Source organism: Astatotilapia calliptera, chromosome 2 (assembly GCF_900246225.1).
Source record: "Astatotilapia calliptera chromosome 2, fAstCal1.2, whole genome shotgun sequence".
Lineage (NCBI taxonomy): Eukaryota > Metazoa > Chordata > Actinopteri > Cichliformes > Cichlidae > Astatotilapia > Astatotilapia calliptera.
Genome location: NC_039303.1, coordinates 30,989,993 through 31,006,966, shown reverse-complemented (window position 1 = coordinate 31,006,966; position 16,974 = coordinate 30,989,993). Strand labels below are relative to the sequence as shown.

The window sequence follows — 16,974 nt, the reverse complement described above, 5'->3', positions numbered from 1 at the left end:
AAATGATTCATTTATTTATTTTGGCCTGAAAACATGACACTGGAAAAGTCAAAGAAATTCCCGTACATAAATTTTGCATCTGCTAACTAACAACCCCTGCAATCATCGTGCTATGTAACTAAAACATATATGCCCACTGGTTTGATGGAAAACCCTTCAGTATTTCCAAAAGGTATGCCAGCTCATCATCAAACTACTCAAATATCATTACATGGTTGAAGAGTCAGTCACAAAAATGTGTTTGTACTCATAAAACGAACCACGAAGAAGCAAATACAACTCAAGTCTGTTAATTTGTCCGTCAGTGTGGTATCAGCAGAGAGAGTATAAACGCTTGGTCCTTGGTGTGTGTGTGTATACGAGGTGGAAAAGTGTGTCTTCAATCAGACTCTTCCTCGGAGCTTGCAGGTGTTGACACCGCCTCTTCTTCTTCCTCATCGTCTGATTCCTGTTTAGAAAAAAGAAAGAAGAACTCAGTGTTTACAATCATGTCAGAACATGAAGGAGTGCTTTAGTCTAAATGAAGCAGTTTCACTATGTTTACATCAACAATTTCCATTGATTTAATGCGCAACGCTCAAGTTCTCTGATTGCTCTCTGCATCTGTGTTATCGAGAAGCGAATAAAGCACATTTCTTTACAGTTAACTCAAACTGCAGGCAAAATCTCAACTAAACAGGAAAAAGCAAGTCATCAAACACTGCCTCGTAGCTCTATCGCAAATATATTCTAACAGAAACTGCAAATATACACAGACATGTTCAAGAAAATTCTTAGTCTCCTCATTACTGTTTTCTTTGCATTTGGTTAAAAATGCAATATAGTGATACACAAGATAACAGGAGCTTTCATTCTCACACTCATTAGCTCTCTATTGCCTTCCCTCTCTCCTACCTGCCATCTTTTTAGTAAGCGGGGTGCTTCAGTTCCAGGTTTTCCCTGATACACTTCGTCCCGCAGCTGTCCCTCAATCAGCTAACGGGATTTAAAGGTTTCTCCTCCTGAAGAAAATGTCTACTTCTCACTGAGCAGCCATCAGTGTTTTGACTTTTAGTTAGATCAAACATTTCCATCGCATTGTGGTTTCTGATTAGGTAAAAGAAACTAAAAGTCATCCTACATCATTCAATAAGAGTCTGAGTCTGTTCTGTCTGATGACGGCATTTACAGTCACTGGATTTACCTTCTTCCTCTTGGACTTGCTCTTGTGGTCAGAGTCTGATGAACTCTCCTCGCTGGTCTCGATGAACTCTCGGCTCTTAAAGCTGTCGTTTCCTCCCCGCTCCTTGTCCTTGTCTGCTCCGGCAGACTTCCTTTTCTTATCGTCCTTTTTGCCTCCAGACTTTTTACTCTCCCTAATGGGTGAAAAGTGGAAGAAAATATAACAAATTTAGCCATTTTTCTGCATCAAGACTTCAAAAAAAAACCAAAAAAAAAACCAAAGAGTTGACTTATTTTGTTGCAGGCCTTACTTCCTGGGGCTGGAAGTTGCTCCTCCGCTCTCTTTGTATTCTTTCTTTGCTTTATCGTACTGTTTTTTCGCCTCGCCTGCCTTTGCTTCCCACTCCTACAGAAAACATTCTTTAGAGGTTTCTCTACACATTTATTCTGGTTAATTAACATACTTAAGTGGACAATAGATGCATTTTATTCGTGTGTATTTTTTTTTAAGTTAAAAAACCAAAACTAAAGCAATTTCTCTTAACCCTCACCTGCTTCTCATCTTTGCTCAGCTGTCTCCACATCTCTCCCGCTTTCTTAGAGATCTCTGTGATGGAGATGCCGGGGTTGTCCGACTTGATTCGCTCACGGCTGGAGTTGAGCCAAAGCATATACGCACTCATTGGTCTCTTGGGTCCGCCAGCATCCTTCTGCTTCTTCTGCTCACATTGAAGATAAAAAGGAATTGAGTAAAGAAATGATTGAAACTGCACACCTTTATGTACAGTGGTGGCTTATTTTAGCCCTTCTCTCGCCTCTTTTCGTGGCTTTCTCTCTTTTTTCTCCTTCACCACTTTGGCTTTTTTGGCCTTTTTCTTCTTTGCACTCTCATCTTCGCTCTCCTCTCCTCCTTCACTGCTCTCGCTTGCTGAGGCATTGCTGTCATACCTGATTGAAGACAAGGAGACGCCAGTAGTGTTAATAAGTGTTAATAAGCTATCATATCATCCAACTACGTTTTAGGAGAGTCACGTACTCTTCTGCAATCTCTTCATCTTCCTCTCCAGGGTTGAAAGACTCATCTGAAGAGAAACAAGAAAGAAAGAAAAAAATATCACTATCCAACGTTCCCCATCTTCTGAGTATGCTCGCTATCCTGTCATATAGGCAGTCATTACTCACCACTTTCACCGTCTGATTCGTCGCTGTCGTTGCCCTCCTCCCTGATCTTGCCCTCAGCCTTCATCCTTTCCAAGTAAGCATCGTGTTGGTCATCATCTGAGTCGCTGTATTCATCAATCTTGCCCTTCATGCCCTGGAAATACACTACAGGGTCAAAAAACAAAACAAACAGACAAAAAACAAAAAACACAGTACCCACGAGCCTCTATCTACTCTGAGATAAAGTTAGCCACCTTTTCCTTATTGCTTAGTTCATTAGCAAAAAACAGAAAAGAAAGAAACATCCCACTAGGCATTACAGATATTGCAACTGCTGTTTTTTTCCAGCATGTTTAAAACCGCCAAATATTTAATGTACAGTGCTATTAAATCAGCCCGACACATGACTGCAACTTAACACATCACTTCGACCCTTTTTGCTAAATAAATAACTTAATTATCAGAAGTAATTTCAGCTGATCGCATTTCTGTCACAAAGAGAATATAATGCAGGTTTAAAGGTTTAATCTGAGGGGGCAGCTAGCTTATTAAGAACAGGAAATGGGAAGAAAAACATTTTTCCTACGGAAAATTTTTAGCTTTTATGCCAACTTTTTTTCATTTCCTCTCTAGTTCTGCTGTTTTTACTGTTGTTATTGCACATTTCATGGTTTAAAACATGAATGTAGATTTTGGTTTGGAAAAATGAAGCCGCTGCAGAAGTGCCTAGAAACCTGCATTATTTGTGATGGCCACCAGAGGGCAATAGCTGTGGGGGGGAAGCGCACACATACAATAAAGATTTGAGATCCTATAGCAGCCTATGTGAAAACAGCTTTTTGACTCAACCTTTGAACACATTTTGCGAAATCTTCTTCACACCGTAGAAAATTGTGTTTAAAAATACCCTTAAATAGAAAAAAAAAAGCAGTGTGTTTTTGAAGGTGTGGCTACCTTGTGACTAGCAGGTCTCTGCTGTACAAGAGTCAAATGCCTCTTTTCCACTAGTACCTACTCGGCTGGCTTTTAGAGTTTCCATCAGGTGGTGCACTTGGTACCAGGTACGAAAATGTGACGTCAAAAGACTGCAAGCCCCGATTGGCCAGTCAATGATGGCATTACTTGATGAGTCATGAAAGTGACTCTTTCAGGAAAGGGAAGAAAGAAAAAAAAAAAGAAAAAAAAAGAAGAACTTCCATTTCTGAAACTCTGCAACGAGGTAAATGGCTGCACAAAAATAAACACCGTGGTCCTCGAGTCTGAAACCCCCACCACAATGGAGCAAAAGGTATACTATCACCCCTAAGTCCTCCATTATTGTGTCGTGTTTGTGTCATATATAAATAGTGTTGCAGAGTTTCGGACGCGTTGCTATAATGACCATCATACTGCGATGGCACTCAACTGTAATGGGAAAAAACCCCACCAAAACAGAGTAGAGTGGAGTCAAGTCGGTACTTGTGGAAAAAAGGCACACAGTGTCACAAAGATCCACCACAAAATGCCCAGCTTTAAGATGTGACTTCAGAAAATAATGGGTGATGTCATGGTGGCCATGCTCATCTTATCTAGAATTTTAGGTGGTTCAGGGCTTTTTTGGTCCATTTCTGAGGTCTTCAAACTTCTGGATGGACAAAAATTTAGTTTGCCAGGACATGGAAAGGGTTAACATGAGCCAAAACCATTGGACACTGTGATTCTAATCAATTAAATGACTCATGTTTGCATATAAAGTGAAGTATAAGACCACACAAAATCTTAGCTTAGCATCTTCTTCTTTAGCTTGAGGCTCGCTATGCTGTAATGCCATCCTGGAAATAAAATTCAAACTATTTTCTTCTTCTCCATCTGCACGCATCCAAGTCCACCAATCGACAGACAAACAGGGAGGCTGCTACTTGAACACCAACAAGAATTAGAGAGGAGCTCCATTAATTTTCATTGACCTCTGCTGACCCCATCACCACAGAAACAGATGGGATGGCCTCGTTGAAAGAAGCTCATATATGTCAAAGACCATTGTAGGTAATGCAATCAGCGTCGCCTTTGTAAGGCAGCAGTCTTGATGACAACTGTACTCCGTGTTAAAGCACACCAAAAGCCCCCAGGCCACACATTAGTCAGCACAATGCAAACACACACACACAGAACGCGCGCACACACACACCAACCCAAAGAGGTATTGGTCAGCGCTCCCTCACCTCCATGTCCCATGATTAGTCATAAATCACTCAAAATATCTCAGGTTCAACAGCAATCATATTGGTAATGTCAAACCAAATCAAGATCATTGGACGCCATCCTCAGAACACGCACACACATACCAGCAGCACGCCATGCAAGCAGGAAATCACTCCAGACCAATAAAATCAAGTGCCTAATCCACACGTGACGCCCATGACCATACCCACCTTCTTCTACAGGTGTACAAGGACAAACACAAAGGAGAAGGGCAACAAGCATCAATATCGGGGATAGAAATATGATCAAACTTAATGTACAAACTGAGAGGTGTTTCAGTGACTTGTGCATTACCTCTTTGAAACCTCTGTTCTTGATGTTGAGCTTCTTAGCATTAACAAAGTCAAAAAGTTTGCCGTACTCCTCTCTAGAAGGGAAAGAGACAAAGTAGGAGTTATTTATTTTAAATTAATCAGAATGGCTTAACAATATGATCAAAAACCAAATGTCTCACAAGCCTCAATTCAGCATCTAAAACTGCAGAGCTTCCCCTGCCCTGCAATGGGATGGCTCTGAAGCTGAACGTCCTTAAAATAAAAGAACTCATAATGGACTTCAGGAGGCACAGACAGGTCCACTCCCCTCTGATTATAAATGGAGAACGGGTGGAATTTGTCTCCACCTTTAGGTTTATGGGCACTCACGCCGATCTTATCTGGACCCACAACACAAACGCGGTGGTAAAGAAGGCCCAACAGCGGTCCTGAGGAAGAATAACCTGGACCAGAAGCTGCTGCAAATTTTCTGAATTTCATAAGTCATGTTGTTTAGACCCTGTGGCAAAAGCAGCACCCACTGTGTTAACCTTTCCAATCTGCTCCCATATGAGAAATGCATTATCACCAATTTAAATGTGAAAACGGTTCCTTCTCTGAAGTTCGATTCTCATTTGAATATACTACTGTCAAAATCAAGCCTCAGCTGTCCACATGCAATCTTGAAACATTAACATGCTTTTACAACATATTGTCTCGTTTTGATTACGGCAATGCAATGCACATGTCTCCATTTCTCAACTACAGCTGGAGTAAAATGCTCTCGCTTGATTTTTTAAATCAGGTTAAAGCAAGTAAGAGCACATAAGCCCAATTTCAGCTTCCCTTCACTGGCTTCCAGGTCATTTACAAATCGATTTCAAAACCCTTTCATTTGTTTTTAAGTCTCTTAATGGTGGTGCCCCATCGTTTCTTTTTCTGATCCAGCCAAATGTCACACTGGTTCTCTCAGGTCAGTAGACCAGCAAACCTGTGGTTTGCCATTGCACATCAAGCAGGCTCCTTTTCTTGTTGTTTTTAAATCCCTTAAAAGCACACTTTTACTCCCTGGCTTTGAACCCAGTGTGAGATGTTGACTGTGATTTTAAGTTATATTTTATGTACTCCTTTATTGTTTCACTTCTACAGCTCTTTTGTGTTTGGTGTCTGTTACCTTTTGGCCTGTGCTTTATTTCCTTTATTTATGGTTTTATTTTTCAGCACAATGGTAACCTCTGTTGTTGTTTATAAAAGTGACATTATAAATATGTAGTATGGCAAGTTGTGCTGATGGACAACGATGTCGATGATGGCTCAGCTGTCTCCATTGGTCAATTATGATATAGGTTCAGATGCCAAAATATGGAGACCCTTGTCCACCATTAATGCATTCAATTAAGATATTTCTTACTATGATATTCATAATAACATGAATCTGTCTCAATCCATCTCAATATTGCTTCATATTTCATCTCCACATATACTCATTTGTAAGACATTTCACTGGCGATCCCACATGGGGACAATCAGACCATGGCAATCACCCAACCCTAGAGTCATCCATAGGAAATGCTCATCCTCCTCCATATTTTGGCACATGAACCTATATCATAACTGAGCTCCTGTCTGAGCAGTACAGTGCTGGCAAAAGCTATAAACAAAATAAAAACATGGTATTAGCAAGATCTAAATTTATGAACAACATCCTTGCTTCAGAATCTGAAATTACCTACTGTCCTTCTTTTGATGGGAATATAACCCTCCGTGTAGGCACTTAACTTAGGTTCCAGCAGCTTCATGTTAAGCTTGAGTTTTGTAGTATATGGCACAAAATGAAATGAAAGTCTGACAACTCTAATGCAGATGATGACTTTTAGTGCTTGGAAGGATCATGTTACATTAGTGGCGATAAGATGGAGATGCTGAATCAGCAGAGTGGTCAATGCAAACAGCCAGAAACCAAAATGGATTTACTCTCATCCTCTAAAGTGAGTTATTAGAAGAAGAAAAAAAACCCACACAATGTGAACGAGTGTGCCAGAGTGAAAATCATGCCCAGACTTGTATATGAATGAATATTCCCCCAGCATGAAACACATATCCAGGATACCTTTGTGTTTTTATGATAGGTCTGCTCCTGTTAACAAAACCTCTCAATGCTCACCTCTCAATGCTGCTAAAAGTGTACTGGTTCCCTTGCTTGGTCTCAATCTCAAAGTCAAAAGAACGTGTTGTGGTGGTGCCTCTGGCAAAGTTGACACAAGAGATCTCTTCAAAGCGCAAGTGAACAGGGGGCTTGTGGACGTAGATGAAACCCCTTTCCAAAGGATAGAGGAGGCCTGAGGATGCCTTGTAGGAGCAGGTGATGCACTGGGCTCCTGAGTGTCTGAGGAGGAAGAGATCAACGCCCAAAGAGTGACACAGTTATACTTAATTTTGCAAAAGAAAAAAAACAAACAGTGTTTTTGAAAAACAGAAGTATATGAGATGCCTACCCTTGGAAGTTTCCAGGTACTGTGATTTTACGGTTGACCAAGGCCTTCATCACCCTGCTCACCATCTCATAAAGAGATCCTGACATGAACTTACTGAGTTTACCCTCAAAACGACGCTCCACATCTTCTCTGTGACACACATGGGAAAGAACAAAGTTTAAAACCTTAAAATTAAGTTTTGAGAGTTTCTAAATGATGCAAAGAACTGTTTCTACTGACACTACTGACTCAGACCCTTGGTTCCCCCTAGTGGACACACACTTTACAACATTATTCTTCAGTCAAAATTAGCTGAAGCCAATCTAGGTCTAGATGCACTCACTCGCTCATGTTGAGGGTTAGGCTAATATCTTCTTCCTTGGAGAAGAGCAGAATGAGAAAGTGATAACGTGTCTGCCCCTGCTTGATAGGAGGATCCAGACTGATCTATAAAGAAAACAAAAACGCCACAAAGAGAAAGCAGGTCAGAAAATGGGAGCATTAAATGCTAACACTGTCAACAATAAAAGTCACACAGAAAAGTTCACATACCACAAAGAACATCTGCCTCTGATCCTTGTGTGGCAGCAGGAAAAGACGGAGGACGGTGGTGTAGGGAATCTTGTAGTCGAACGTTTTACCGTGCAGGTGAAGAAATGTCGGGTAGATACGGATGTCATATCTGAAGAAAGGAAAGTTAACTGGTTAACTCCTAATGTGAATAACTAACTAATGTGAATCATATAGTGAGTTCATAAGTGTGACTTCATGAAAGTGCAAGGTTTATGCACGCTTTATCCAAATATACAAAGGCCATTTTATTATTAGGTATATCAGCCTAACTGCTTGTTAACTCCAATATCTGAACAGCCAATCACCTGGCAGCAACTCAATGTACTTCTGCATGTAGACAATGTCAAGATGACCTGCTGAAGGTCAACGGTAAAAAAAAACAACAACAATTCCCTGGTGTGGTTGGTCTCAATTTCTGCTGCGACATTTGGGCGGTATGGTCAAAATTTGGTGTAAACAACCTTTAAGAATGGATCCAGTCTGCCAGTTCAGGCTAGTGGTAGTGTAACAGTACGGGAATGTTTTCTTTGTACAATTTGGCTCCCTTAGTATCAAGTACGTTCAATATAGTGATAAACTGGCCAATTTTTTGGTTTAAAATCAAATCAGAAAATCGGTAGGTGACTGGATTTGGGTGCTCAAATGTCAATCTTTTACCTTCCTCTGGGTGTAAGACACTGCAGCTCTTTGAAGATACACACAGCGTCTCCTGTAGCTTGGATCACATCAGCCTTAGATAACACATTCTGGGCAAATGCCTGAATGAAAACACACAGTTTTAGAACTACTGTAAACAAAAACAAAGAAAAGCATAAAGAAACCAAACAAACAAAAAAGCAGAAGTAAAGCATCCTTTGTCACCTCCACGGGGTCTTGCCGTTCATCAGACTGACTGGGTGGGACGTAGAATCGGACCTCCATAAGGGAGACTTCTGTGTCGTCATTCTGGTGAAACTCCAGAGTGACTTCGTTCTTCCCTGTGGCACACTGGGAAACGTTGGACAGTGGGACCTCAAACGCTGTGTTGTCATTGACTTCGAAGGATAACAGTGGCCCTGTGAAAGGCAGAAACAAGACAGTTAGGAGAGAAACAACTGACCTCATCTTCAGAGCTCTCTGAGTTGATGTTAAACAGCAAACTAATCTTAAATTGACTGTTGATTTTCACCTCACTTATCATCATCAATATTTCAGACATTATTAGTGCAGTGATTCTGAAAAATTTACCTGAAAACTTGGCCGTTCCCCAGTTCCAGCCCTTCACACACATGTCCTTCTCTGTCAGCTCCACCTTGTAGTTGGCCTTGAAAAACTCTGAAATCTTCTCAAAGTCCTGGTGGGGTGAGCAGAAAGAATAACAGTGGGAAAAAAGGTTGACAGAAGAGAAAGAGGTGAAAACAAAAGGAAGAGAAAGCCTCAAAGTTAGCAATGCCGTCAAAGCACTGGCTCCACATGGGTCAAAGCTTATAAAAACACCACCTAAGAAGAAGGAGGAATGGGATAATTAATCACAACGCAATTGTAACTATGTCCGCCGTTTGGGCCTCTTGGGAACACAGGAGATGAATGTAATCCATCCACCCTCTCTGTCTTCTTTCCCTCTACACCACCACTGACAATCAGCCTGTTTATTTATCCTGCAGGACCCCTTACAACTGGAAAGAAATCACACAGAGCGACAAACACATGGTCAATCACACACTCTCTCTCTCCCACACACACACACACACACACACACACACACACACACACACACACACACACACACACACACACACACACACACGGAGTCCCAGTAGTGCAAACACATGTGGAAGTGATTGTGGTGTGTGAGTGTGTGTAAGGTAGAATGAGACTCTGTGGGAAACCGAATTTACGCACCTGGATATCTGCCTGTCCATGAGGTTATTACAGCCAATTAGAGCCCAGAGATTCAGAATTGTGTGTTTGTGTGTGTGTGCGTTGAAGTTCATCAGCATGTTTGTTGACCAGCATTAAGGCATTTTTTAGATAGGAGAGCAGGCGCAAGCAGATGTGTAAATTCATAAAATCAGAGTTTGTGCAAGTTCTCATCTCCTCGATGAAGCTTTGGCAGATTTGTTACTGCCCAGCTCATGAAGTTATAATAAACACAGACCACCAAAAGACAGACACACACACACACACACTCACCCAACATGACCACCCTGTCTGCCTTTTATTAGTACATTTTAAATCCCTGCTTTTCCAAAAGCCTTCATCCACTTTGTTAAAAGATTACTTTCATTATGTCAGTTGGATATTTGCTTTATACAGTTTACTAAGACTAGGCTTAAAAAATAAGTACGGGAAAAAAATTAGAGTTAACCGAAACTATTTCAAACAATGTATTACAGAACTAAGTAAAATAAAATAAAAATGTAGAGCTAAATCTCTTTAATTTGACTCCGTCATTGTGGTCAAATCTTTCATCATGGCCAGTCTGATGAGGTGGTTTGGTGGTTATGTTTATTGAGACTGGGATGTCTACATGACTGTGAGTCAAGTGTTTGTATTGCAACTCCTGTTCTCAACTTCTCCCTGGGAAAAAATGAAAAAAAAAAAAAAGTAAAAACATACCCATAGTAGTAATAATGATTATGATTATGATTATAATAATAATAATAATTATAATAATAATAATAATTAAGATATCTTTAGTGTAAAATCTAAACAAGCAAACTCTGGAAACAAAGACTAAACTGAGTAAAAAGTGAAAATTACAACTATTATATAAGAATCCCCCCCTTGCCATTTTCTTCATTTAAAATCTTTTCATAAGGAGCTCTTGTACAGCTGTCAAGCAGCTGTATAAAGTACTGTCAACATCTGGACTGAAACCTCAAATACTTGAAACAACCACTCAAACAAGATTATTTTAAACGGAAAAGAAAAAGTGAGCTTTCAATTAGGACCGAACCTAACAATTATTTTATCATTGATTCCTGGAACAATAAGGATTAGGGCCGCCCTCCAAAAACATTGTACCAACTAATCAGTTGATGACAAGAGTCTTGTTTTTGTTCGGTTGTGCACAGTCAAGTCCACCACAGGAAGTGGCTACAGAAAGACATCGACCGTTCATCGATGCAGTTACAGGCGGGATGTCGAGGCTTCTTTTGAGGAGGTAAAAGACACTCAAGAATGTCCAAACTCTGCAGGCATCATTTGTCAACATTAAACACGGTTTATCTAACATTAGACAGTCAGCATCTTGCTTCTCTAACATCAGACACAAAGTTTCCTCATGAAGCACAGAGCGAGCGCTCTGTTTTTTTAAAGGCTTGCTACTATCTTACTTTTATGTGCTATGCAATGTTGCCCTGCATTAACAATGTTACTTAAAAGATTTTCAGCCCTGAAACGATTTTGACATAATCAAAAACAACATAGATTGAAACGAATAAATTAATGTCAAACAGCAAGACCTTTACTATTATAGTCTGTTTAAAAGGTTTAAACTTAAAACATTTGTATTTGATTTGGATCTTTGTGTTTGATTTGGCACAGACTTTGCCAAAATCAACTAGCCTTGCAATCCCCCTACGATTGGTTTTACATGCATTTATAAATACATGTTTTTAAGCACGTGTGGCTCAATCATGTTTATATGTAGGCACCATCAAAGGCCAATTTTAAGCCAGGAAAAATCCTGTAGGAGGTACAAAGACTAAGCAACTCATTATTTGAACTAACAGCTGGCAGAAAAACCTTTGGGCAGTGCTAGTTTACGCTATAAAATCTCAAAAAGCTGCAAAACAACAACATAAATACTGAGGTGTTGTCTTGCTCTATCCTAACACACAAACAAGCTGCGTTAAAACAATACTGAGCTGTGATTTAAACGATTAACTACCTATGAATTGTTTCTGTTACCTGTCAAACTATTTCAACTTTACATGCAGGGTGGAAGCCTTTAGTACCTGACAGTTTGACGCATGAGGCCTAAACACTTTTGAACCCCAATAGTAAAATGCATCCACAGTGGGCTGCTGCATACATTCAACACCACACTCGCAATGTCAGCAACAGCGTTATGGGCCAGCTGCACTCTAAACATGTGAGTGACATGAACATAAGTGAAATCCATGCTTTTCTACACCTTCTGCTCCTCCACATGACAGTTACAGGTCAGCTATATAACAGACTATCTGGCAGAGATTCACCATCTTGCTCAAGAACGCTTCACAGGGACAAATGAATCAAAGAGTCTGCTCCGCACGCCAGCAGCTAAACCTCCAGCCAATTCTCGATTACCGACACTAACCGTGGGATAATAAACAATGACATCACGGCCTGCGCTCCAGGTTGAGAGGATCCATCTTGAAAAAAAATACGCTGATTAACCCCAGGAGACAGCCGCAGACTCCAGGTTAATACTCGCTCCTCCATCTCAGAGTTGTACTTGTGTGTTGACATTCCCCACACACTCAGAGCAGCAGGGAAAAGGCAGAGCAGGGGAAAAAAATGGAGTGATAAAAAACAAACACGACCACAATTTTTTCTTGTCTGTTTTCTGAGCCAAATTGTTTCAGTGGATTGATATAAACACTGACTCACATGAGCCGATGATTACACTGTTTATGGAACACACATGCTCGTGCTCATTTCCCTCATTAATCCCATTAGGAGCTTCGGGGAGAAGAGCAGATTCATTCGCATACTTCTGACACACACGCACCGTCAAGTGGTGGCATTTTCGCAAGATGGTAGTGTTTTTCCTGAGGAAATGTCAGACAGGGAATGGAAGTTGTTTATCAGAGGTCCCCTTGCTTGGGTTACATCCCTGGCTATAAACACAGCGCTGAATAAACCAGCAGTGTGTGTCACTCTGAAATATTCCACTGCTGCCTTGTTCTCCTCCAAGTAAGGTAACAATTATTTCCCAGAAACGGAGAGAAAAGATTTAGATCCCAGGAAAAAAAAAAAAAAAAAGGAAGAGAGAGACAAACTTCAGAGACTGATCAGAGATATGAACCACACACACACTTACCCAAATCTACAAAACAACCTGGAGGCATGCAATGTGCATCCAGAACTCACCGTGTCCCTGAAGCCATCATATTTGTAGACGTGTCCCGTGCTGGTGCCAAGTTTGATGCCATGGCCTAAGCACACCCGCCTCCACTGGGCCAAATTGAGCTCGCTGGCAGGGATGCTATCCACCTTCCCCGTCTTGCTGCTCTTATAAACCACATTCTGCTTGCTGAAACGCAGCCGTCCGTCATTCTGCAGCGAGATATTGAAAAATGAAAAACTCAAATATTTTATACATAAACTAAAAAACACTGGTTACAGCTTTCCAAATGGGAGCTTGCTCACATCATAACATTTATTTTTTAAGTTTGATGATTAGTTTAGATTTAGATTAATTTACAAAACCAAAATCCAGATCTTCTTATTGTTTCCGTACTCGTGGGCATGGATACCCTCTTTACAATAGTGATTTTACAAGAAAAAAAAAAGAAGAGTAAATGTTTTTTCAGCAAAACAAAAATTCCACAGCTGAGCCGATGACAGTTTCATTTTTTTTCACACTCATGGCTAAGAGTCAATGCTAACAGCATTTAAAGGCATCTTATTTTTACTAGGTTGTGTAATGATACAATAATACAGTGCCATAGAAAATAATTTTCCCTGTTTCTGACTTCTTAGTATTTTGTCACATGTTTCAGATCACCAAATTGTAACATAAGATAAAAAAAAACATAACCCAAGGAAAGACAAAATGCAATTTTTAAAATGATGATTTTAATTATTAAGAAAAACAAACAAAAAACTAAAATATCCAAACATATCTGGCACATCGTAAATCATGAATTAACTGCGATTAACCACATTTTTTGGAGAGCTGAGTTCAATGCCACACCAAGGCCTGATTACTGCCAGACCTGTTTACTTAAGAAATCACTTAAATAAAACCTGTCTGACAAATCGTAGTTGCCTAAAAGATCCAAAAAGCAACACATCATGCTACAGTGAACAGATGAGAAACGAAGTAACTGACATCTATAAGTCTGAAAAGGCTTATGAAGTCATTTTAAGGCTTTGGGACTCCAGTGAATTACAGTGAGAGCCATTATCTACAAATGGAGAAAATCTGGAACAGTGTTGAACCTTCCCAGGTGTGGTTGGACTATAAAAATTACTCCTAAAGTGCATCAATGACCCATCTAGTAGGTCACAAAAGAACACCCAGAGCATCATCTAAAGAATTGCAGGCCTCACTTGGCTCAGTTAAGGTCAGAATTCATGACTGAACAATAAAAAAAGAAAAGAAAAAAAGAGACAAAAATGGCATCCTTGGGAGAGTTACAGGGTGAAAACCACTGCTGACCAAAAAGAAAACGAAGGCTCCTCTCACGTTCGCCAAAAACATCTTGATAATCCCCCAAGACTTTTAGGAAAATATTCGGTGGATTGACCACACAAAGGCTACCCTTTTTCACTTTTTACCAGAGACTCCTTAAGGAGAATGCCCATCTAAAACAGCACATTTGTGACTGAAAACCTTCCAGTGTGGCAGATAAAACAATACTGCACAATTATTGCTCCCAAGCAGGGCACAACCAGTTATTAGGTTTAGGAGGTAATTGAACCAGGGCCAGGCAGGTTTGGGTGGCTTTGTTTCCCTTAATAAATGAAATCCTCATTTTAAAAACTGCATTTTATTTTAAATTTACTCAGGTTATCTTTCTCTAATATTGACATCTGTTTGAAGATTTGAAAAATCTGAGTGACACAAATAGGCAAAAAACAAAACAAAAGAAATCAGAACTGCAATTAAGAGCACAGGAGCTGATGTTTGTCTGCGATGCCACTTCAAAAGAGACTGTAATGAAGACCTGAAAGAATTTGAGAGCAGAGCTGCTGGGTGAAGATACTTACCCAGGAGCCTTTAACCTCCTGGTAGATCTCGTTGAACTCCAGTGTGTCTCCCATTTTGGCTACAGGCGATGACTGATGCTCTACAGACAGACAGAGACGGAAGAAACGGCACTAAATACAACCAAACATCTACAACGAGGCTTATGTCACGCCTGGCTTTAAAACCATTCCCAGATTGTGGCAAGGTGGGGTCTGCATTTTGTTGTTGCTCCTCACGGTGGGAAAGTAGTGTGGTGTTGATGAAAACATGAGCAAGCACGCAGCGACTGAGCCAAAACACCCGAGAGGCAGAAAGCAGCCATCCTGTGAGTGTGCAAACTGTAAAAGCAGCTTCGTGTTGAATTTGGGTCTTTTCGTGTTATTTAATATTTCCGTTTATTAGTGTTTAAAAAACTGAGTGAAGTTCTGAGCCAGCTAACAGCTAACTATGAACAATTAAAAGAAAGCTCTGCCCGGCGAAAGTTTACGAATATCGTTATCTTATGGCGTGAATGTGTCAGCGACAGTTGGGTCTTTGTGTTTCTCGAAGCAACCCTTAACTATCATCCATGCTGCGCCACTAACAATAGCTAGGCTAACTTCAACTGCACAGGGTACGCTTCTTTTATACAACGATGTGGGACAGTTTCCAACTGAATCCTCAAATTGAATACGGCACGCGCTAGAACGCCGCCCGCTCGGGCTGGTCCTAAGTTAAAATCCAGCGCTCCATCAGCACTAGGCCGGTAAAAAGAAATCATGTAAATATTTGGGGTTATTGTAACAAACGACGTCACTCAAAGTAATTAATTGTGCGCCACGCACTCCCTCGTTGCTTATACATATCAAAAAATTAATTTCTATAGAAGCGAGAATGCAGAGTTTAAAAAAAATCAGGTCTTACTGTGACAGTGCTCAGCAGCTTCGCCTGTTTTCCCGCGTGTAGCATCGGGAGCTAGTCACAGGAAACACTCATACGGTGGCTCGTATTTGCTTCCGGTTTTGAGACGTTACCCCCTTCTTCCTTTGAATCACTGAGGTGTTTGGTGGGTAGTAAATTACAAGGATTTGAAGTGGTTTGAAAGCTGAGGTCTGTGTGAAACTTGGACAATAAAACAAAAAAGCCCAAAAACATTTTGTTACGGAGTCTGCGCAGGACAGAATGCGTTGCAGTAACCGCTCATCACCACTGGGTGGCACAGAGCACAGGTAATGAAGCTAGTATGGCAGCCTTTACTTAGTGCCAAAAGGTTTAATAACATAGTATTAAACACAAACTATAACAATACTGATGGGTTTATTTTTTAATAAATTACAAAAAAGAGTCAAATAGGAATATTGCATCATTCTAAATAGTTATTTAGACTCTTATAATACGACATATGGACAGAGATAGGAAGGCCCCGGATCAAATAGGCTAGTACGCATGGTCCAACAAACCTTATTGAAAACCTTAAGGCAAAAGGCACAGTTTGGCCTTTATTTCGTTTTAAATCAATTTAAGAAAATGCAACATAAGGCAACCAAACAGAAATCGGCCAAATAAATGAACCCTCTTCCCCTTCAAAACAGGGCCTCGGCAGGCCTGAATTAAATCGGGGCGCATTTAAGGCCCTTATCGTTTGAGGTGAGTTTAAAAGTGCATTTTCACATTCTCACACACACACACACACACTCTCTCTCTCTCTCCCTACATCAGCACACGAGGCTGAAACAAACCGCCGAAGCTTTTGGCAAAGTCCTTGAGGACCCCCTCCTCCGTCTCCTCCACCTTAATCCAGCCTTGAGGATACACTGTCAGTCCGTATAACTAGACTACTTTATTCAACCACATGAACCGGTGGGCCTGACGGATTTTGGAATATCTCAGCGATTACGAAAGAATTTTACTTGGATCCGGGACAAATAAGAGTATCAGCAGCGGTGCTTCGGGGCGCGATACGGTGCTGCATGCCACGGGCTGATGTTCTGGCTGGCACGCTGAGTGACAGCTGGAGGTGAGAGAAGAAGATCCAGAATAATCTCACTGTCAATAAAAAACTAAGAGCTGAGGAATGGAGGGAGAAGAAAAGAAGCGCGGGACAAGCAAGCAAACACTTGCCTTCATTCTCCCGCAAAGAAACAGAAAGGAAAAAAAACAAAATAGGCGTACTGTTTTTAGACGCAATTATTTCCTTTATTATTTGCGCCCCAGTTTAATTAAAATACAGCCTTGAATTTTTTTG

The 16,974-nt window shown here is 40.6% G+C and overlaps 1 protein-coding gene across 2 annotated transcripts; it reads right to left on the bottom strand.

Annotated features, from left to right (window-relative positions):
- Positions 1-3: 3 nt before the first annotated feature.
- ssrp1a (structure specific recognition protein 1a) lies at positions 4-15,747 on the bottom strand. Of its 2 annotated transcripts, XM_026142513.1 has the most exons (19): positions 15,654-15,747; positions 14,771-14,850; positions 12,926-13,111; positions 9,092-9,197; positions 8,726-8,919; positions 8,522-8,622; positions 7,844-7,973; positions 7,635-7,738; positions 7,313-7,441; positions 6,982-7,203; positions 4,858-4,930; positions 4,734-4,739; positions 2,344-2,476; positions 2,198-2,243; positions 1,977-2,109; positions 1,713-1,880; positions 1,473-1,567; positions 1,184-1,355; positions 4-448 (listed from the first exon to the last, which is right to left on the bottom strand). In XM_026142513.1, exons 2-19 carry the CDS (start codon positions 14,822-14,824, stop codon positions 380-382), a joined length of 2,121 nt encoding a protein of 706 aa, XP_025998298.1. In that variant the 5' UTR covers positions 14,825-14,850; positions 15,654-15,747; the 3' UTR covers positions 4-379. The 2 variants fall into 2 exon arrangements, with proteins under 2 accessions (XP_025998298.1, XP_025998307.1); XM_026142522.1 differs by lacking the exon at positions 4,734-4,739 and having other exon boundaries at positions 15,654-15,746.
- Positions 15,748-16,974: the final 1,227 nt, after the last annotated feature.